The 24,129-nt window shown below is 42.4% G+C and overlaps 1 protein-coding gene across 1 annotated transcript in view; it reads right to left on the bottom strand.

The window, feature by feature from the left end:
* Positions 1 to 24,129, bottom strand: part of dcc (DCC netrin 1 receptor) — a gene marked incomplete at its 5' end in the record, with an annotated part of 378,467 nt that overhangs the window by 136,771 nt on the left and 217,567 nt on the right. Inside the window, 2 exons of the mRNA XM_080510296.1 lie at positions 1,628 to 1,782; positions 23,979 to 24,115. Coding sequence (XP_080366422.1) covers positions 1,628 to 1,782; positions 23,979 to 24,115 — 292 coding nt within the window. The remainder of the gene's footprint in view (positions 1 to 1,627; positions 1,783 to 23,978; positions 24,116 to 24,129) is intronic.

Here is a 24,129-nt window from a genome sequence, read left to right as displayed (position 1 = left end):
AAGGTGTTACTGAAACAAATAACGTTGATACCAGAGGTTCGCCAGGAAAACTGGACATGAACACGTCTTCTGAGCAAATCCTGTCAGATGATAAGCTCCATCGGGTCCTCAAAGTGTTTACTCAAAAACAAACTTCCCTCTTTTTTTTTTCTTCCTCCCTGCTTGAGGTGGTAGATTATGTGAGGTTTACTAAAACACAAATCACACAGTTTCTATCTGTATTTACACAGCACAGTAGGGCACTTATCTCACAGTTGAAGGGCCTACATGTTACTTTTTAAGTTAAAAAAAAAAAAAGTTTAAAGACTTGATCCAGTAAAGTCTGTGTTGAGTGTCCAAAGTTACCTCTTGGCAAGATAACTGGGAATTAAATCCAAATCAGGAAAAGGAAAAGGAAAAAAAAAAAAAAAAAAACCTCATATGGATAAATTTGATAAAATGCACTCAATACGCACATATTGTCTTTGCTGATTCCATAGGCTAAACCAGCATGTATGCTGAGAAAGTACACAAGAGGGTGTTTTCAGAATATTTAAAAGAGGACACAGACGAGGCCTGGTTTATTGTGCCAGGTTGTTCGGCAGAGGTTCTCTTATCCGTCGGTGAACTGGAGTTCTCACAGTCTCTCACAAGGAACTTCCAGAAGACCTAAGGCCACATTCAGGCTGTCACACACTCATCAGGTTTATGTCCAGTTCAAACGAACACCGGTATGATGGCAGTGTTGCTGCGGTGCGACTCGGCAGACTGAGGCGATGTGGAAAGTGGGCTCCGGTGGGCCTGCGGATATATAATCGTGTGGCAGCTTACGAAGCTTCATATCCAGGCAGATTATTGTAACTAACAACTTCCTGCTGCTGTTTACGCTCCTTTATGCATTTTATGGGCTGTAAAATCAACATCAATAATCTAACATGCATCGTGGAAGATTTAGCTCAGCGTACAGGTTCAGCGACGACGCTGCATCACAGATCTTCCATCACAGCAGCTGTTCTGCTCGTTAGTGTGAAGATGAAACTAACGGGACAAAAGTGGTTGTTTCTTTATGAACCACATATGAACATGGCTCAAGACACATGAGGCCTCCATCATGAATGTATATGCACATGCCAAAAAAAGTAGTCGTTAAAATCTTTAAAGCAATTCTCCCTCTTTGTGGAATGTGACGAAGGCTGCGCCACAAGGCTCCATTTTGAGACCCCCTTTCCTTAAAATTCACGTCAATGGTGTGGATGACTGGGACGCTTTGTCACCCATTTCTGAACATCTGTAAGAGTGTTAACTTAACAAAGCAGTTCTGCTTTTCATTGAGGTTTCAGCCTGGTTTCTCACTCTGCTGGACGGCGGTCAGGTTCTTTCTACTGCGCTATAGATAGAGCGCAGATGAGCTCTTCCCCTGTCACCAGTTTACTGGGCTCAGGAGATAATGGTCAAATATATTAGAACGTCCAGTGAAGTCGTGCTGAAAATTCAGTTTTTCTTCTTTTCTGGATTGGAGTATAAAGTTTTGATGTGCTCGACACACTGTAGGAAAGAGCAACGATAAAGAACAAGTGGAATCGGAGAACTTTTCCCAGCTGCTGTGCGTTTGCGTGTGTGTGTGTGTGTGTTCTTCCATGTGACTCACCACGATCTGGAAATAGTCACTGGGGATGACTTCTTCTCCGTTCTTCACCCAGCGGACGGTCGGCGGCGGGTTCCCTGTCACGGCGCACTCCAGCTCGATGTCAGTGGACTCGTAGGCGAACGTGTTGGTTGGGTAGTTGAGGAACTGAGGAGGCACTGCGGGGACACACAGGGGAAGAATGACGTGAAGACGGTCCCCCCTGCACAGTCTGCACACAGAATGTCACTCAGCGCTACCCTCGTTTCACGTTAGCACGTTTGTCGGCTCTTTACAAACGAATTAAAACAATTACAAGCCGAGTCGTCAGCCTCTTATTAAAGAACTGAATGTGTTTGATGGCTCCACGCTCCCTGGATCATTACACATTCGTGTCCTTGTGGACGGCCGCTGATTAATTTGACATTTTCAGGTATTCATTGCTGTGTTTTAAACCTTAGCTAATGCTCCAACTAATTTAGCAGAGCAGCAACACATTAGCTTCAGTTTGTTCAACACAATGGACGTCTCTTTTAACATTTGTGGTGTCTGAGAAGAATGCCACGTTAATGAAACAAATGCAAATGCAAAACCCAACCTTAATGTGTAAAGCATTCTGGAAAGGTGAAGAACTTCACGACTCTGACGTTCTCAAACAAATGAGTTCTTGTTAAATTGCCAGTGGATGTAAGGTTCATGGACAGGAGAGGACACACTGAGTAAACATGAATAATAAGATTAGCTATGAAGCACATTTAGCAGAATAGACCATTTTCCCCAAAGCTAAAGACTTTGACATTGTTTGAAATTGTTTGTGTTTAACTTTTGAAGGCGAGGTGACGGTCAGCTCAGCCTCCAGCAGAGGTACTGCTCTTCTAGTCAGTCATTTCATCATTTGACTTTTCTTCATGGACTTTGGTATTAAAGACTTTCTGTGTTTTGTCTCTCCCAATCATTAATTAATATCTTCCAATGCTCCTCTTTTCCCCACAGCTTTGACTTTTTGACCAATCTTGTCATAATTCAAGTGTTTTATTATTCAGATTTATTTACTGGAATGCTCTACTGTTTGATCATTTCCTTCACCATGATATCACAATGAGGACAGAAATAATGCCGAACCTTTATTTAAATACTCCTGTTTGAGTGTCACGTCAACCATGTTTTTTAGGGACCAAAAGGCCCAAAAGGCAAGGCCCTGGAGGACTTTGAAGGCCTGACCAGGAGGCAAGGCCTTATCATATTTGTAGTGTTTCTTTATTTCTTCTCTTTACACATGAATGAACCCAAATTTGACCCCGTAAACATGCCTCCCCCCAAAAAAATGACCAAAATTGCACACTCATTAAGATTTGTGAAAACATGTACAAATCAACTCCCACAGTGCTCTCTAGCGCCACCTAGAAATACAAAAATGGCCGAGACTGTCCGTAAGGAAGTCATAAGATCCAACTAAAACTCACTTGTTCGTCTCATCAAGGCCTACAAATCTTGTGACACCCCTAAACTACATTTTTTTCCCCCCACCTTGTCCTGTTTGGCAGCTTGGACAGACAATATGATGTGATTGATCCTCCAGTGTCAGAACAGTTTTTGCTCTTGCAACAGAAAGAGACTTGGAGTCTACTCCTATTGCTGCCTTTGTATTGGTAATTAATGTTAACCACAATTAATATTATTTTATTATAGACTATTAACAAAGGCTGAAAATAAACAAAAGATGAAAATATACATATGATACATGATTAGAAACATTCACATGAAATTACTGTAATGATGAGTTTTTAAAGCATTCAAAATGTTGTTGTTAACATGTTATAATGCATATAGAGGAAATCTGGACTATAGAATGGAGGCACACACACACTCACACAGTGACGTGGACAGAGGAAGGAAAGTCACTGGAGGAGTGGGATTGTGTACATGTCTCATATCAATAGGTTATTATGTGGAGGTGTAACTTTATCACTGCAGTAATGCTCTAATGAAGAGCAAATGATTTCCTTTAAAGAGTGAGCGGCTGCAGCACCGTCACAATGGGACATGAACACTGGAGACCCGGGACCACTGATCAGAGCCATCATGGTTGAAGAGAGGATGTTTGTCAACTGGATCGATCCTCTTTAACACCTGGAAGAATCGCTGAAATACACCGAGAGAAATATGGAGCAGCTTTGGTTCACATCCTGTCCACACGAGCCAAAACTAAATCTTTGTCCCCTGTCGGTCTTGAAAAGTTTCCCATCCACACAGCGCCATGAACGCGACGCAAAATGATGTAGTACATATGCCAGGCTTATACGTGGCGCTGTAACTCTGTCACAGGAATACACTAGACACAGAGAACAAGACATGACGCATGAAAAACTCGTTTTCGCGCAATCCAACTCGTGGAAAAATATACCGACGAGCGTCAGTATCTTCTGCAGCTCCACCTGAATAGTGTCGTCCACCATTGTTGTTGATACGTGATGTCGTGGAGACGGTCACGGGGTTGTGAGGTCAAGGTCAGATGACATCATCGTTTTCAGCTAATATAAGCCTTGTCCGTCCACACGGCAAAGCCGAGGCACTGTTTTAAAATGTCTCCACTCTGGAACCCGTTTTCAAAACAATGTCGTTATCAGATTCAGATCGGCCCAAAAAAACAATGCGGTTACATGAAAAGGTGTGGTCATGTGGACAGTCTGCAGTGTGTTTCTGATCACTGATTCATGTTCCATAGTCACTTCATCCAAGCTGACGATCTTTGAGACCCCAATAACACTGATCAATGTTCAGAGGTCCAGAGTGAAGCCTGTAACCACAGAGGAAACACTGAGAGGGACAACATGTAAACGCTGGTGAAACAACATTATTGCCCCATATTGCTTCGCTGTTCGAGAGTCTTCACAAGTAGATCAGAATAAAACAGTGGATAGTTATCTGTACTTTCTGTGGCGCCGTCGCCATTCTTAACTTCAACGTCAAACACATTGAGCAACGACCATAACTGCGGAATCAGTTTGCTTGTGTCTTTTGAGTCTATTCTCAAAGTCTGAAGAAAAGTTGTTCTTGTTTTTTAAAATCAAAAACACAAGGAAGAGGAAAGCTTCCCAGTTCGCACTGTCTCATTATAATGGCAGAAAGCCGCTATCTCACCATTACTCAGCAGCCTTTGTTGTGTTGAGGGAATTCCCCGTGCGCCTATTGATTGTTTGGATGTTTTTTTACCTATTCCTGCACAGCTACAAGTTCAACACTGATTACCTGGTCACCCAAAGAGAAGCATTTATGCAAGGATTCATGTTTTCTGCCGATTTCTTGTTGTCATACCAACAAGAGGTGGCAGGACGTCGTCTTAATACGATTCTGTGTCCTCCTGGAAATCATCTGAGAGAAGCCATTCATATGGTAATAAAACCATCAGCTACCAAGTGACCCCAGCCACACACCACAAGTCTCAATCCACCTCTTCTCCGTACACACACAGTTGTAAGGATTGTAATGTACAACTGGTGTTACAAACAGCAGACATATCATTGTGTTACAGACAGAGAGAAGACCAATGTCAGTCAAGCAAGAAAAAGCACAACAATGCGGCTGGAATGTGTCTTTGTCTGCCATTTTACACACACACACACACACACACACACACACACACACACACACACACACACACACACACACACACACACACACACACACACACACACACACACACACACACACACACACACACACACACACACACACACACACACACACACACACACACACACACACACACACACATCAGTGATGCTGGCTCTCGATAGCTGTACTAATAACTTCCACTCTGCATTCAAATGGAAATCAGCTCCATCGTTCATTTCAATGAACATCTGCTCTGTAGGTGTGTGTGTGTGTGTGTGTGTGTGTGTGTGTGTGTGTGTGTGTGTGTGTGTTGGTACGACACAGTGAAGGACAGTCACATTTGTACAGAAATAGTTTTGCTTTCACACACATACTGACTGAAGCTCAGTCTGTGTGAACAGATACTCAAGTGAGAGGCTCTTTTAATCTGCACAAACCGCCAATTATTAGTCATTAACTAGACCCATAGAGGCTCACCACACACACACACACACACACACACACACACACACACACACACACACACACACACACACACACACACACACACACACACACACACACACACACACACACACACACACACACACACACACACACACACACACACACACACACACACACACACACACACAAAATTAATGCCGCAATTGTTCACTGGTGAAGGGCTAACGTTGCTCTTGCTCGGTACTAAGCCCTTTTTCCACCTTATTATATCCCTCTTGTACCGATGCTCACCTTCATTTCCGAATGAAGATTTTGTCTTCATTATGTCCCACCTGTTTTAAAGAGCGCCAACAGGAATGTGATATTTTATTAGCTTAGATTAGGGGAGGAAATGATAACAACTGAACGAACAAAGATCGGAAAATTCAGCCCTTTACCTTAAAAGAGTGTTTTTCATTAGTGAGCTGAGCACTATGTTGTTGCGTGGTGAAGATACCATTGGTCTGCTGAATGTAAAACTGTTGACCAACAGTCAATCATTCCTTGATAGAGTGGCCACCGGTCTGGTTCATGCAACTTTAAGAACTCATATTCGCCATTGGTTCAAAGCTTCAGTGACCACTGGTCAGCTGACTCCGACACTGAACACATCAGGTAGAGATGGGAACTGACCCAAACCTTAACCCAAACTCTGATTTTTATGACCCTGATTCATTTTCAATTCGGCTTAAAGATTCGGTTCTTTATCGATTCTGTTATTGATCCTTATTTGGAAATGAAACCTTCAGTGTTAATAGCAGAGGATGTGCTAACATTCCCACTGCTGCTGGGTTGAGAATCCCCCCCCCCATATTTCTTCTCTTGTACGTTGCTCTGTTGTCATCTTTTTCCGCTGAAATGAAACCAAACTTCCCAGCATTTGTGCCGCCTGAGCGCCATGCTTCCTGCAGGCTGCACTGGACAATACCGTCACCACGCACGTTGCCTCGCTTGTGTAAGCTCAACAACGCACATGGTGACATCATTCTCACCCACTGCAATCAAAAAAGTAATTCTTTTCAAAATTGTCAAACAATTCCAAGGAATTGAAACACTGGGAACCGGTTCTCAACAACAACCAGTTTATGACTCCCAGTCCTATCGGTTGCCTGGATGAACGTTCTAGTGTTCAGTGATCAAAACCTCAATCACTGCTGTGGTCACCACTGGTCAGCTGAATTAATTGCGAAGGTGGTCACTGTTAATCAGCCTAGCTAAGAAAGGAATACTCTGTAATGGAGACAGAAGGAGTAAGAGCATGTCTTGTTTTTGACGCCCGACAGTGAAACAAACACTCGTCTGTCACACTCAGACGTACGTCTCTGCAGGGCCTCATTCAAAAGCTCTCTCATGCCTCAGATCCAACTGTTCACACCGGGAGTTGTTGATTTTTTTCTTTATGGAGTATTGTTTTCTCGGAAATTATCTATTTTCCACAGAAAACAAATATTTATATCATATATAGCTGGATGCCGGAGTAAATAGAAAAGGTGTTTAATTTACGAATCAAGACATGCATGCTGACACCAGCAGATCTGTCTCTCACTCACACACACACACGCACACGCACACGCACACGCACACGCACGCACACGCACACGCACAACATAGGGAATGTGAAAGCTGTGTGCAGCGAGGGACAGATTTCACAATATTTGTCTCAGTTTTATTTTTCCTTTCTGAGGGATTTCTTTTTATTTGTGATAAATTCACGACTAGCCTTGTTTCCACTTTGTGTACACATTGTGTTCACTGTTGCATGGCAGTCGACGAACACTTGTTTGGATTACGATGCCGTCAACTCATCAGAATGAAGCCTCATGTAAATCCAGCAGAAAGCCTGACCTTCACTGTTATTCATTCTCAACAAATTCCACATGGAGCTGTTGCGTTGTAATCATACCTAAAACCCCTGAACCTGCTCAGAGTAAACAAGTGAAACATGATGAAGAATGACATGAATGTGTTCAACCAACTAAGACCACAATGAGACGGTGCTTGAAAAAGTAAGTAAAGTAATTAAAGTATTCACCAGTGATAGTTTTGAGCTCTCTGATCCTCTACTAACTCACTGACAACAGAAAAAAGTCAAATCTCTCTGTAAAGAACCACAGTGAGTGGAGTTTCTTTTTTTTTTTTTCTCCTACCGTGAAGACAGCAGAGACACACACAGCCTGAAGGTCCACACATTCACAGTGGCATATTTCCAACAACCTATGACGCACATTGACAAGGTTAATCAAACGTTTCTGTATGATTTGCTGCTAGACAACATTCTGCAGCCAAGTAACGTCTGAGGCCTGAACGACTGAAGATCTGCATCAACATAAACCCACTGTATGGAATCAACAGCGTGGACGAGTTCTGAACTGCTTTGTGAATATTTGATACCTGTATTCAAGTAAAACATATTCATGGTTATTGTTCTATACCGCTTCATCCCATTCAGGGTTGTGGAACACTGGAGCCAATCCCAGCTCACTATGGGTGAGGACAGGTTCACCTGGACATGTGAGGACAGGTCTCACCGGACAAACACAGAGACAGACAATCACACACACCCTCACATTCACACTGAGGGGCAATTTAGAGTCACCAGTTAACGTAACGCTCATGTTTTTGGACTGTTGGAAGAAACCAGAGGAAAGTTAAAAACTTAAAAATATGAGTTATTAATATAATTCAAGGTGTATAACATATAACATATTATATTTGCAATCGTGATGTAAATGCATAACAAATCCCAGTATATGACCATTGGATGCAGAAAACGAAACCATTCAAAAGCTGCACATACTTTCTCTCGTCAGTGTAATAACTCCAGAAGGAAGATTCAAAGATTCAATTTCACCTTAAAAGTACGTCTTGATTTTATTTCAATATTGTCTTTCTTTTCTTTTTTTTGTGTTTTGAGTGAATTGGGAGCAGTGAGGATTTACAGAGGAGAGTTATTTCAGCTCCTCTGCTATAAAGCACCATCACCTCCTTCCCCCTCATAACGAATGCACAGAGCTTTCCTTTTGGCGTGAATTCAGTTCACACATATGAGTGGAATTTGTGAGGAAAAAAAAAAAAGGTTTGAAAAACAACACTTTTCACTTGGCAAAGGCAGAAATGCTGGCAGATGAATGAAAGTGAAATGTAAACAAAATGAAACGGTGAAAACAATCTTGCCAAATAAACTGACATAGATGCAGACTATACATTTTCAAGCTTTTGCTTCGAAAAAATTAGAATATTGTCGTCTGTTTGGTTTTCAGTCCAGAGGAGCTTGACCTTTAAACACGGTGGAATTGAATTGAATGTAGATGTAGTAAGACAATGTAAAAATCAACATATAAATATGTATAATTCATGTTTAAGAACCTCCAGGATGTTAACAGGGGTTAGAAGCTACAGAAAATCTCACTTGGCAACACAGTTCATTCTGACCAAGGTCTTTGTGAGACACTGAGAGATTCTGTTGCAAGCCCTCACTGCTTTTGGCTTTGCTTGGGTGAAAGAGAAAGCTTCCCTTTCAGGAGAAGTAATCCATTGCGTCTTCCGCTGACTTTTTACTCGACTAATGCTGCCGGTTCGACCGCTGCTCTGTGGCAGCCCTCCTCATGGGGACTCAGCTGGAAGCACGCAGCGGGGTCGCAGCGGTTCAGCTGCTTGGAAAAGCTGCAGTTTAACAGGAAACAGTGGCGTTCTTCCAGTGAATGACAAGCTGGCTCTTTATAAAGTATAATTAGCTCAGCGTGGACCTCACTGTCTGACAGCACTGATCCAAATCCCGTCAGATCACCACGGTGGTGTTCCCGCTGAGAGACACGGCTCGGACGCCCGATGCCGGCGCGTTCCCCAGCCGGGGCCGTCGGAACGATTCCACTGGTCAAATCTTGTGAAGGGAACGACTTCAGACAAGGAAGCGGGGAATTTGAGGCAGCGCACGGACAAAACGCTTGGACTGAGAGAGAGCAGCGGGTCACAGGTCAGGCAAGCTGCTGAGTGTCTGCAGCGTGACAGGACGCCGGTCACACCAACAGCCGCACGCATGTGCAACAAAACAGGAGAAACACAATGACCTTCAGCATCAAATCACTCCCATCCAGCAGCGCTGTGCAGAACCTGCAATATCTGCTCCAGACAGCACACAGATGGTGGGATTAAGAGGCAAACACAAATGGAACAGCAGAGATGTGCGAATAGAAATGGGGAACCTTCCAATATTCCTCAAAGACGTCCAACAATCCACAGGACAAAAAGAGACACGTGGCTGAGGACCTTCCAGGGGAGATGAGAGCAACCAGCTTCAGTTCAGACTTTTCACATTACATCACCCAAACCTGCTCAGTGACTAATTTTTGCTGAATGTAGTTGCTCCATGAACACAGACGTGTGGACACCAAACAGCTCGTGATGGCATCCACGTGATGTCAAGCCCGGTTCACACGGCAGGATTATGAAATTGTCGGCAGATTTCCCAAACCTGAGAGACCGCACACACACACACACACACACGGCGATACATAATCACAGGTTTTACAGTTTTGGTCATACCGTGTGTGTTGTGCAGCCACTCGGCAACATCAACACACCAACCGATTTCACCGGCGAACGTCCCCAGATCAGACGGGAAATCTCACAAACCCTCACGAGATCAAACGAGATTCCAGAGTCAACAAACCTGGTGGATGAAGACGATGCAATGGCGATCGTTTGTGGTGTGTTATCTCAGATCGGAGCGGTCCACACATCCTTCCGAGCAGACGAGAGCCGTCTTAACACACACGGGCAAAAATATCTGATAAGATTATCTTATGATGATCTGAGTGTCCTTAAGATTGTCGGAAGGAGAGAATCGAGGCCAAAATCGGCGTGATTATCCTGCAGTGTGAACCGGGCTTGAGACAGCATTTGTCAGTCTATTTCCTGTGTGTACCAGGTGAGAACATGTCGATCTCTTCAAGTGTCTCCACTATGACCGCCCTCAACATTCAGTCTATTAGACCCTGTCGACAGTTCCCTGAGGATTATTTACGGAACTTAAACTCAAGCTACAGCTCCACGTTATATACCAGAAATTCAGCACTAAGAAGAGGTTGTTTGCAGGTTCATCTGAAATAAATACTTATCAAATACATTTTAGATGTTTTAGTGGAAGTCTGTCCACCTCACTCTGACCTCCACCGGACTCCGGCCAGCCACCGTCTTATCACAGTCTGACTTTGCAGATATGAAGGCTCGCTAATAATACTTGACTTTAAAGACACAATTGGGCCTCACTGTAACACAAACCTTCCCTGTGCTGTGGTAAAATTGTTATGTGAAGGTGGTGAGTAGGTTGGCGGTGCAGCTCCTGATCCACTTTTCTGAGAGAGCTTGTGATGTGTTTAGTGCCCAGTGGGACATTACAGTGTCTATTTGCAAGGAGTTTGGAATGAAAACATTGATTGTATCATGATCTATCAGCATCCAGGCAGCATATATGAGAGGATTCTATTAATGTGACAGCCAACAAGGGTTAACCTGTGAGAAGTTGTAAATATAGTGTACAGGTGAGATGCATGTAGTTTGTAGTTCTATCAAAGGTCAGGAGATTGTTTAGGGAACACTGATCATCATGCACATGAGGCCTGCGGGGTTCACCAGTCAGTAGACTTGTGCACAAGTTTCTTCAAGGTAAGTTGTAGCAAGTACATATCAGGTATCCGTCTGTACATTTTGTAACAAGAGTCCATGAGGGACATATTCAGTTCAAAAAGAACAGTCTCCAAACCTTTCTGTGTCTAATCGGGTTGTGAGCTGTCAAGGTAACATTTTGAAATGCAGTATGTGGTGATATTATCCATGTGATTTAGCACATATCAGTAACTCTCACCTCTCTAATGCATCAAGTACAACCACAAGTCATAATGTATGGAAAACATTACCAAAAGCTGATTTTGATGAGCGATAACTAAAGCTGAGCTGGTTGAGTAAACCTTCCTATTCAGCCGCTGACTGTCAGGTCTGAACAAGGTCGACTACGTCGCGTCTGAACAGGCTCTGAAAAGTCACATTAAGTCTTTTCTTTTCAACCGTCCTTGTGATTTAGCCCAAATCCGGATTACAAAGCTTAAGAGACAAAAGGCGAGTGAGGTTGATTTGATTCATCAGAGGGTGCATTAAAAACTGCCCATCAGACAGACAGAAAGGAGGCAGAGGCTCAGTGGACAGACTGGGATGGATTAAAGAGTCTGAACATACGTGGCTGCGGAGCCAGCGCCGCTTTAATCTACAACACCAGCCAGTTTGGGCACGAAGACATGCTGATGAGGGAGTGAAGACAGAAGAAGATGATATCAGTGTTAATATTTTAAACTGCCCACTGAAATCCATGTCTTCAGACCAGACACAAATCTTCATGACAAGAAATGTGATTATTTTAGCTCCCAGTGATCACCAGCTTTAATCTGCATCCATGTGTTGTTCTACAGGCAAACTCGTTAAAACAAAATCAAACGTCAGAAAAGACCTCAGAGCGATGCTGACAGTTCAGCGTCATTCTTTACAGAGCAACCTGCTCTGTCCAAGTCAATTCGTTTTGTCGTTGGGCAAGGCGCTTTACCCACAATAGCCTCCCTTGCCAGGGTTGCGGTGAAGCTGCGGTTCGACGGCGCAGTGGATCGTTGTTATCAGTGTGCAAGCAAAAACTGCAGTATACTGCGATGACAGCGTGACGCTCGGCGTAGGAGCTTATGGAAAAGCAGGTCACATGGCCCGGTTGTGCACACCGTCACTACAAACCCAAAAAATCAGCTATGGAGGCGGTTCTGTCAGGCCTCCATCTTGTCCCGCCTCATCCCCTGTGTAGTGTGGGTCTGTCCCCTGTGTGTCTTAATTGGTTCTGGTTGTCTTGGTGTGTACGTGTGCTTGTGATGTGTGTGTGTGTGCTGCTCTTGTGTCTCTCCCCTCGTGTTTCCACTTGACCAATTGTCTTCTCCTCTGTGTGCGCATCACCCTCATGGGGTTCACCTGTGTCTTCTCCTTCTCCCCTTTGTCCCAGTGCTTGGCACCAGGGATTATTACGGGGAGGGGAGGAGGGGACTGCTGAAATAAAACTGGGAGTGAGGTTAATTCTTATTTTAACGGGCCGACTGTGATGTTTCACAGCCGGATGTGAGTAGTCGAAGAATGAACTTCTTGAAAACATTGAAAATCTCCCGGCTACACTACACCAACTTTTGAATAGTTGTTCATATGCTGGAGAGTTTCCCCTTTAGTGCGTGTCTTGAAACACAATCACACCCTCAGTTTCTGGAAATTAGTATTTCATCCAGGCCTTTGATGAATCCCGCTGACACGAGAACATAAACTGCTTCGACATCTCACCAGTGAGAATCCCAACTGAAGGTCAGGAGCGTCACGGTGTGGACTTACAGGTATCGCAGCAAGATGGAGGACTTCACAAGTCATCACATTCTGAGGAGCACATGAATGCAGCGGAAACGAGCTCATCCCAGCTTAAAGAAGTATGAGTCTCGAGGACCATCGCAGTAATCTGTGCTTTCTCCGCAGTCCGTTATCTCCCGGTGCCCTCTGGCAATGTGAATACAGACAGGAGAACATCAGAGAACCGTTCAGTTTTGAGGGAACGCTCTCGGGAGAATATCTCCAGAACTCCACTAATCCCTTGACGCTGGTGGACCCTCGCTGTCCCCCGCAGTACTCTGATTTAACTGGAGCTATTTTAGTCATGAAAACAGTCTGTTGATCCAACATGGAGCCACAAACTGAAAAATATCTAAGAGCAAGTCCTCTTTTTGGCTCTTTCTCCTTCCGCGTTGGCTCTGATTGCATTCATGCTCTTGGCTGCAGAGGTGGACATATTGAGACCCTCCAGACCCCCCCACCCCCCGTCTGCAGGGGCTGGGTGACCCCACCCTCCCTCTCTATCCTCCCTCCCTTTCATGTCTTTCAGTGTGTTGAGTCTCGTGGGGCGAGTGGCAGCAGGGCCGGCCAGCGGCTCAGTGGGGAGCCTGGCAGCCGGTTAAATGTTTTCTAAAACACCCACAGAAATTCACAGAGCCGGTAATTAATCAGGAGAGGAACCCCGCAGGCCACAAGCAGTGTGTGTGTGTGTGTGTGTGTGCGTGTGTGCGTGCATGCGCCATCTTACAGAGGGACTTAATGACTCTCCAGGAAAGTGAGACAATTACTGAACACCACAGAGACTAAACCAATCTCTGTTTTACGGATTCAGTGATTCAGTTCTTCTATGTGTGTGTGTGTGTGTGTGTGTGTGTGTGTGTGTGTGTGTGTGTGTGTGTGTGTGTGTGTGTGTGTGTGTGTGTGTTCCAATCACTTATGACTCACAATTATTGCGGCAAAACTCTTCTTGAGTTATTAAGATGACGTTTTTGGCCTCAGGTAGAAATGAGAAAAGACTTTTAAGTAGTTCGCCTTAATCAATAAACAGCAGGATGATAATTCAGAAGTATACCTATAGTTTTATTTTAAAAAGTTGGCTGTTTTCTAAACTTTTCTATGATTTCAGGATGTGTGCCGTTAACAGGTTAAACATCCAAACTGGCCACATTAACAAATATAATTTAGCATCTTTAGATCGTTCAGCCTGGTGATACGATATGTAAAACACTGAAGCTGAAGCTCAGCCCGGCGCTGCTCTTTCAGCATCCAGCACTGAAATCCAACGGTCCTGAAGATGACTGATAACCGGGGTGCTGTCTGTGTATCGCACAGCCTTCATTAGGCCGCTAACAGGAAGTGGCTAATGAGCCGGGCAGCACTCATTATTATGGAAAACAACACACACATTCGTTATACTAATCATCTAATCATGGTCACTGCCTTGTGGAGTCAAAACACACACATCTCCATACATCATGAGGCTGTGGATATTCGTCAGCGTCTCGCGCTCCTCATTTCACTAAAACAGTGTGTAGTGGGCCATATTAGCATATTAGCACAATTCTTAATGTGAACGCAAGGCACAAAGTAGAGACGTGTGCTGCTCACTTCCTCTTTACACAGACTTTATTTTTACATTTTTATATGACTTGTAATCAGTAGTGTTTCTATATGTTAAAATTTTCAGGTCTTCAATATCACTGGATGTCAAAATAAAGTCGGTGCACGTCTTCTCGGTGATGTGCATTCAACGCATCCACGACTATTTTTTCCAGCATTATTGATTCGAAGGATTGGATTTCAAAGTATATTTGACACATTTGGAAGGATTATTAAGCATATTTGACACAAAAACATGAGCAGTTGCTGATTTTGCTATGAGCGAAGCAGGCAGCTGCCCAGAGTGCAAACTTAACAGGGGCGCGCCGTGCACCAGCTCAGATATGCTATATATATGTCAGAATATATGTATATATCCTATATATGTTGTAGGAAGTTCAAACAAAAACTCAATTGTTCATCTGATCAAGACTTAAAAATACCCCTAACTATATCCAACAGGAAGTCTGCAATGACATTTTCACCCCCAAAAAACCCCTCACACAAACACTATCTCCTCTCAGGGTGTATCGGGTTCAAAACACAATTAAATGACAGAGGAGACGCTCCTGCTCAATAATTATGTTCAACTTTTTGACTAGTTGCGCGGTTTCATACTTATTAGCCGTCAAAGCTCCCAACATCGAATCCCCCTGCCTCCCTCCTCTCACACATAAAATAAAATGAAATAACATTGTGGAAAAAGAAGTGTATGATTGATTTGGCCATAATATGTTGAGTTCATTAATCTGAATAAAAATAGACATGTAGTCACTGTGGTGTGTGGGGGTAGTTTTTGAGGGAGGGCCTTTGTTGTTATATGTGAGTATAACGTAATTAAAAATAACATCACATAAAAGGTGAAAAGATAAAACTTCTAACGTATTTAAAATTAAATAAAAAGAAATTGACAGTAACTTCAAATCACAATCAATAGCAATCAAACAGAAGTCAAAGTTAAAAGGAGTGACCAGCATCAGATGAGAAAAAAAAACAACCCGAGAGAAGAGAAGCGGACAATAGTCTCTAAATCTGTAGAAAATGTCTGCAAATGGAGTGTGCAAATAAGCTGTTCACCTTATCCAAGAGATTTAATTTGCAGATGAGGCAGGCAGAGATAAAGGGGAACACTCTGGAATAAATAAATAAAAGCAGAGTGGATTCACAGATAATTGTAGCCTGACTGTGATAAGAGTGATCTCTGTTTATAACCAAGTCTCATTCAACCCCGAGACATTAAACAACATTTATACAGAGGAAAATGACAAAGACACATAAAGCGTTCAGTCTGGATCTGTATATTTATAAAACACTGCAGAGAAAGCTGACCTCTACACCTCACCACACCAGTTTAAATGGTTAATCTCTGTGACCGCGCCCACCTTCAGACTCCAGTGTGAAGAGTTTATGACCCTGAAGTGACTCACAATGTCACATCAGGCATGTTGTGCTTGTTTCCACGTGAAAACTAGATACCGAGAAAACAAATAGATCTAAAGACATTATCTTGCATCTTTCAATAGGTTTCTGAATAAGAACGGTGTGCAGTTCCAGAAAAAAGGAGAAAACGCAAGCAGCTTTTGAATTTTCAGTGAATTCAGTGACTTTAGTGATCAAATCAAACCAGCAACAAGCCATTCAAAGCTGGAGTCAAAGCAGCGAGGCACGACATCTGCATGAGGACATTTCAGACGGGATTTAAAATGGCAAGAGAGCAAGAAGTGTCAGAGAGTTACACAATGTGCATGTGACCATGTCCTCTCACCTGCCTGTCCGCATTTGTGTCCATACAGTAAGTCTGTCTGTCTGTGTCTAATCATAGTCTCTTAATCCCCCTGGGGGAAATTCTTATGTCCACCTTCACCCATCCTGCTTCTGGGACACGGTGGGCGGCCATGCTGGGGGGCTAATGGGGGTTAGGGGTCTTGCTCAGGGACTAACAGTGGTGACTTCTCGGCTGTGGGATTTGAAGTTGCCTTGTTGGCTTGTCCAGCCTCGAGGCCAGGAGTCGACAACCTTCAACACTCAAAGGGCCATTTGGACCCTCCTGAAATACAGAGAGCCACAAAACTGGAACCTAAACTCCAACTGAGCCCCTTTTACACGACAATAAATACGAGTGTAACCGCTGAACTCTCTTCACTTTTAGGGGGGTTCGTTAACCCCCCCCCCCAGACTGCTGGAGGGGACGTAGCACAAAGTAATCCACAAGGTACTTTTCCAAAAAGCATAACTCGTAAATAAGAAATGTCCGTCAAACACGCCCAAATCAAAGTAATGAAATATTGCGAAGCAGTAGTCATTTTTGGTAAAGGACTGAGCAGCTGTGTGAGAAATAAACTGTTTTCGTGTGGCAACCAGCAAAAAAAATTATTAATATAGTTGCCAAGTTGGATAAATGTTGGAATGTCGCAGTAATGATCATTAACAATGTTCTCCGTGGTCTGAAGAGAAATCGGTGACATCAGGAACAGAATGTCGCCTGCACCCACGGCATCATTAGCATGTTTAAGACGTCTGCTGCTTCTTCTCTCAGCTTCGTTCCTCCCTGAAGGCGTTTATATCGTCATCAAACACAAAATACTCAAACGCAGCCTGATGACAGATGGCTGACAGACTGATGCACTCACACAAAATAAAAGCATGCGCTTCCTGCTTTCCTGTTGCGTCACATGTGGTAGGCAGCCGCGCAGTTCACCAGCTCGAGTCATTTCAAATTTGGATTTTGGAAATCTTGAAATGTCGATGTATTGGAGTGATACAGAGAAACAGACTTATTTTCTGCTTAATTGCTCCTTAATTAATCATTTTGGACCAGAGTGGTTGTATCAGAGTAGTTAGAGAGAGTGAAAGAGTTTATGAGGCCAAACCTCCATACAACACATGCCAATAGTGTCTCTGGTGATCTGCCATCCAGCTCTACTACTGTCTGATACTGTCGCCCCACTGCCCAAAACTAAAATTTAGGCCCCGTTTACATGACATTTTAAGCGACAATGCGTCGTTCGCTTCAGAAAAGTTGTGAAATTAACATGGCAAAGGCAGAGACGCTGAAAATGATATCGTTAGTATGCCAGGCCACAAGGTGGTGCTGTTGTTTGTCTTTGTAGTCAAATCACACATACGTGTGCAGAGAACAACATGATATAAACATGAACACAACTGAGAGAACCCAACATTCGTATGGACTAATTATGAATTAGATGCAATTTGATACTATAAAACTACTAATATAGAGGATAAAACTAGAATATGGGCTAGGAGTCAGGCCGCCATGTTTATTACTCGCACATGAGGCTCCGAAGTCTCCGGCTGTCTCCGCGGTGTTGGGGGGCGGGGGGGTGGGGCGCTGAGTTGTATAAACAGGATCTGTATTGGCTGCTCATTTACACATTTTTTGAAAATGTGTAAATGTATTAGAAAGACACTCGTGTCCATGTAACAAGGGAAACTATGTCATGTCAGGCACGAGCCCAACAGTTCCAGTTTGTTTCTTTACAATTTAATGGCTCTTCTCCAACAACTTGAACTTTTCTGACGTTTACCGCACCGTCTTCTGCAAACGTAGAGACACTGAGTGGACCTACACCACGTAGAACCTCAGAGTAAAGGAGCCGACAGGTTTACATACCACGGTCCTCCATTACCAAAGTAAAACACCAACTCCCAGGGGGGATTTCCTGATTGGATCAGCAGAATTGGAAACGGGTCGATTTTATTGGGTTTAATCGATTGGTGAGCGATGGAGGAATTGAATCCTTCAGCTGGGCTAATTCTCTCCTGTACATCCATGCAAACACGTCTGAATGTTATTTCCTACATTATGTTATTTATGGCGATGGTTCCCAGTGGAGTCCAAATTCTTTGCTTTTAATGTTTCTGTTCCTTTGCAGGTTACTGTTTTGCTTTGTTTTTTTTCTTTTCAGGCTTACATTTGTACAATATTGTATAGTTGTCTAATTAGACAACTGTTTGAATGTTGCTTTTCTTTTGCAGATTAATTGTTGTATTTTTTTTTTTAACATTTTCTTTTACTTATAATGTACATATTTTATTTTGTTTTTATTTTTTATGTGCTCTTAAAGCAAAACATATTTGGTATTTGGTTCGTTCAATATGAACTGCTCCTACAATTTGTCCTCATGACCTCTAAAGACTTGACGGCTGTATTTATGGGACACTGGCCATTGGACCGTCGGACCAACGGCAAGTGTAGGACGTCTCTACATCAGAGGTTTTAGTGTAAACATACATACAGATACAGAGAAATGTAGGTGGACACTATATTGTATACCTGTGCCAAGTCATCTGCCACTAGTGCAACCAGCTCCTGTGACGGGAATCTGTTTATCTATGAGCACACTTCAGAAATAAGTAAAAGAGTCAGGAACTCTCCTGGCATTCAAGAATGTCATCAAATTAGCAATGTTAAAAAAGTGTGAGAAATAGATCCGTATATATGTAATAATAATAAAATGTATATATGAAAGGAGATCATGTGAAATATTCGATATAGGAAAATATGAAAATGGTGGATATCTTTTTGTTTTCTGTGTTTTTTGTGTATATTGTAAATGCTGTACATAGAATACTTAAAAAAATATGTAAATATGTATATATTTTCATTCAAAACGTGAACTGGAAGCTTTGACATGAAGACTTCCTTTTTGTTTTATTTTACTTTCCAATTTTTGAATGAAATAAAGAATTACAACATCAATAATATAATGAATTGCATTCCGACTGTTAGGTGGATAAGTTAAAGAGTCAAAGACCTTTTTAAGGAAATTGTATCATGATGTTGCAATGTATTTTCAACACACTGCTTCAGAAATTCAAAATTGAGCTAAAAACCTTCATAGTGAAACAATGTGAACAGCTTTTAGCAGTTCAGACTTCTGTGTGATGGTGCTATATATAAACACACATCACATATGTTTGTAGGACATGGATATGTTATGCATTCCCATAAGTTTAATTATGTTGATGTGGTGCGTCAATCAAAAGAATTCCTCTCAAATCGTCCTTGCTCTGCTGAAGTAAACACAAATCACTGATGGTATCTGGGCAGCTGAAAGCAGTCAAGAGTTTTTTTTTTTTTTTTTAAACATGTGATCCATTTTGTCTTTCATCCACATTTGGAGTGATGGTAGTTTAATGTGAGCACCGTAAATCGCCTCCTCATGTTCAGATGTGAGCACTGCGAGGCTGAGTTCAGAGCGCAGACGTGATTTCCTGTAAACACAAACTTGTGTTGCTTATTATTGTGAATACAATGTGGTTTTGTGCAGGCAGCGACTGTTGGGAGCCGACTATAAACAGAATACCAATGTGCTGGGAACAGACAGAAAGACTCGGAGGGGACAGAGACAAAGGCATGAAAGGACAGAGACGAGCAGAGAGCCCAGCTGGAGTGAGACGGAAAACACCCCAAGGTTAATTTGCAGATTTTCTCCGGAGAATCCAACAAACAACAGCTGCTTCTGTTTGATTTCAACTCTGCCATTGCAAAAAAAATAAAAAATAAAAACAAAAATACAGTCTTCTGCCTCTTTAAGGATTCAACTGACAATTCAAATTGTTAAAAAAAAGATAGATGCAACCATCTGCTGACAGTTCATCAATGAAACGCTTTCATATCTGTCTGGAAGTGAAGCAACACTTCTTTCTTTCGCTTGCTTTAAATAAACATGAGCTAAAGAAGCATAAACCTCAGCAGTTTCAGCCCAGTGTCAGTCCGGACTGAACTTTATGACCAAACAGAAAAACTACAAAACTAGATTTTTTTTCACTGACCTATGACACATGGTGATGTAATATTTCATTCACAGTCGGGCTGAAACAATGAAATTATGTAATCGATTAACATTGAATAGTAGTTGAATAACAGTTGTCAACTAATTTAGTTAAGTTGGTTAAAAACATTTTTAAGTTAAGCGGCCTGTTTTCAAATTTTCACCCAATCTGTTCCAGCGGCGACCACAGTGTGGCAGTAATGAGCCGCCTGTGGCTGTAATCCACCACCACAGCAGGAGAAGCACCAAACAACCAACAGAGAATGCCTGAACACGACACCAACACTGAAGACTGTGTCATAAAACATTCTGGGAAATACAGTCACAAGCACATGGAGAAGGCCACCGGCTTTTACAGTATCTGCCAGCTAATGCTAACTGCTACGTTAAAAATAACTGGAGGCTGAAGGAAATGAGTCATGCTCAATTTGTAACAATGACTCAAACATACAATGATGAAATATGAGTTAAAGCAGTGTTTTTCAACCTTTTTGAGCCAAGGCACACTTTTGTCTTTGGAAAACTCTGGAGGCACACCACCACCCGAAAATTTTGAAATGTGAAACTCTGTAGCCTCTATTAACAATATAAAGTCATTCTCATCAACGTTTTATCAACAGGAATCAAATAAATACAGAAAAAAAGTATTTCCCAATTTAATTTTATTTTTATTTTTACTCCCTCAGTGTGAAACCTGGACCTGATGGATGAAGAGCTGAGATCCTGGTTCACATTCTTCCTTTTCAAAAACTTCTCCATCACTGTCACTGACACAGTACTTTGATACAAGATGGTAGCAGGAGGTGGAGATTAACCACACTGACGTCTGTCAGTTTCGATTTCACCGGCAACGTTCTGTGCTGCCATCTAGTGGCGAAGAGTATTTATACATGATTACTTTTCAACACACTGTGTAAAAAATGTGAAATTGGATAATTTCCCACGGTACGGTTATTTTTATATACTGTGTGTACATTGTTTTATGGTGTGCAAAACAACCCAAAACTCGGAAGAAACTCCACTGACTTGTTTAAACCATAATGAACAGTTTCACAATTTCAAATTCCAAGTTTTCAGAGGTCCTTGAACGCACCACACGACCACGCACCTGATGACGTAATCGTATCATTCCGCCACAAAGAGCAGCCAGCGGCTGTATGTCTTCAGTCACCTCTCACGTATCACTGATATCACAATGGATATGTGAAAAATGGTTAATGCCTGTTTATAGTAACTGAATAAAAACTAAAAAGATAACATTTTAGCATGTATTCATTCAAAGTGAACAGATTGCAACTGACCATGTGCCTAGAAATAAAAAGTATTTAAAATGTAAATACTGAAACAAAGAGATAATCACACACTTTGTATTTAAGTGTAAATCTAAGGCACACAAATATAAACTTATAAAATAAAAAAAAAATAAAACCTACCAAAGGGAAAACAAACTATTAAATTGTATAATTGTCCGTATATTTACTTGTGGCAGTGTGTTATTGTAACTTGTGTCTCGTCATGCTTCTATGTGGCTTTGATAAAACCATTGAGCTGCTTACGTTTTCTCATACTCTGCACACACTCGTCTCCTCACAGGAAACCATGTGACAAGTTAAAATCTGAGAAACTTTGAACCTCCAGCTTTCGTTCTTCCATCACACGAGGTGTTTATCCACAATTAAGAGAAACTCCAGCTCACTGTCTTCTGTCCAAACCACCTCAAAGCCACGAAGCTGCAGTTATGATAATGCAGAAGTGTTGGTCACTTGTAGACTGCTACATGAAACAGATGAAATTAGTCTTCAGAGAACAGACTTGTAGAAATGCAGCGTGAACTTTGACCTTCTCTTCCAACTTTCTGTCAAATTAACGTTTTTTTTTTTGGGTTTTTTTTGCAAACTGGACATTTTCTGATGTATTTTCCAATTTCACAAAGCAGCTTAATGTTGAGAGGGATAGATTGTTTTCCTTTGTGGTAACGGTGGCAGTCTCAGTTTGTTTTTTGTTCGGGGGAATCTGCTGCAGGTTTTTTGGGAAAGCAGCACTGACAAAAGGTGCTTTGATTAAAAAGTCTTATGAATGACTAGTCCACAAAGATGAATACAAGCTGCTGCGCCATGTTGGACAGCTGCTGCCACAGATTAGTGCTCTGTTGAAATCACTTTTTGTCAACTTGTACTTGGGAAAGAAAAGACATTTTGGCCAGTATTGAACCACCGACCTACATGCAAGCGCTCAGAGCTTGTCCTCAGATGTTGGAGGACTTCAGGGATGAACTTGTGTCCTCACAGACTCTCCTGATGTGTTTCAGACTGCCACACAGCGAAATGCAACAAAATCTAACCTTAATTGTATTGTAATTATTTTGGGCCTGAATGTGACTGTGATCAAAATACAGCCGAAGCCTTGAGGACAATATTCAATGGACTGTTGAGGTTGTGAAGAACAAAACCATTTTCCCCCGGGAGAAATGTTAAAACTGATTCTAAAACAAGATTGATTATCCAAAACATTAGGACAAGATAAGCCCACTTTCATATTGTTGTACTCTTTTCTTGTGTTTGGTACAGGTTAATATCCAATGTGTTGGTATTAAACGTATGTTTGTTGAGACTGGTCACGTTGAGGAAATAACTGTACGTGCAAAGGTTTGTAAACTAGAGCTCACTGGTAACCGTCTCTTTTTTTTCTTTTTCCCCCCCAAAATACAGGACGTATCATATTCAGGATGTGGTTAGTCACATATATTTTTTTAGTTTGGGTTTTGGCTTTTCCACAAAATACATTTTGCCCTGGATTTAATGTGTTGTTGTGTTTTCAAATGGTGATTGTTGCTTGCACAGTGTCTCCTGGGTTCATGTGTTGTTTTTTTCTTTAAGTAAAGAGAACAGGATTGTATCAGAAAAGGTTTTAGGCTAAATGCTTCCAGGCGAACAACCGGCTGCTGTCTTGGGGTCTGAAATCACTGAGATCCTCAGCAGCATCACACTGAATCCAGCAGCAGCACTGGAGCAGTCAGACAATAAATACAAAGATATTTTATTTATGAAAACCTCCTGAAGCAAACAGACGGCTCCGGTTTTATTTTTCATGACTGCATTTGATTCTGGATGTGAATCTGTGTCCCAGAGAGTGTGTTGCAGACGGGAGGGGGGGCTTCTGTTGGCGCAGGACGGGGACCGGTTTTTATTCTGTTTTATATTTGTCTCCTTTTGGAGGATGTCAGGCCATTAACAGTTTCCAGTCTGCTCCTTTTTTTTTTTTTTTTATAGCATCCCCGGGGAGCTTTGTGGAATGACATGGTTTCATTCTTTTATTTTCACCCTAGAACTCAGGACAGACTGTGTGTGTGTGTGTGTGTGTGTGTGTGTGTGTTCTGGTAGTGCCACCCCTGTAAGGACCTGTGAGGTTCTGGTTTGATGTCTGTGCTGTGCTCAGGAGCTCCACGCCGTCCGTACAGTGTCGGCCCACGGTGATTGTGAACTCACCCAGCACGCTGAGCTCGGCCTGCGCCGTGATGTTGTGGTTCTTGTTGGCGGCTGTGCAGCTGTAAACGCTGGAGTCGTCGTCAGTCACGCTTCTGATGACCAGATTGCTTCCAGCCAGCAAGGAGTACTTCTTGTTCCTACATGAAATCAC

This window comes from Blennius ocellaris, assembly GCF_963422515.1.
Source record: "Blennius ocellaris genome assembly, chromosome: 15".
Lineage (NCBI taxonomy): Eukaryota > Metazoa > Chordata > Actinopteri > Blenniiformes > Blenniidae > Blennius > Blennius ocellaris.
Note: the sequence above shows the minus strand (reverse complement) of the source record. Positions and strands in the feature narration are given on the sequence as shown.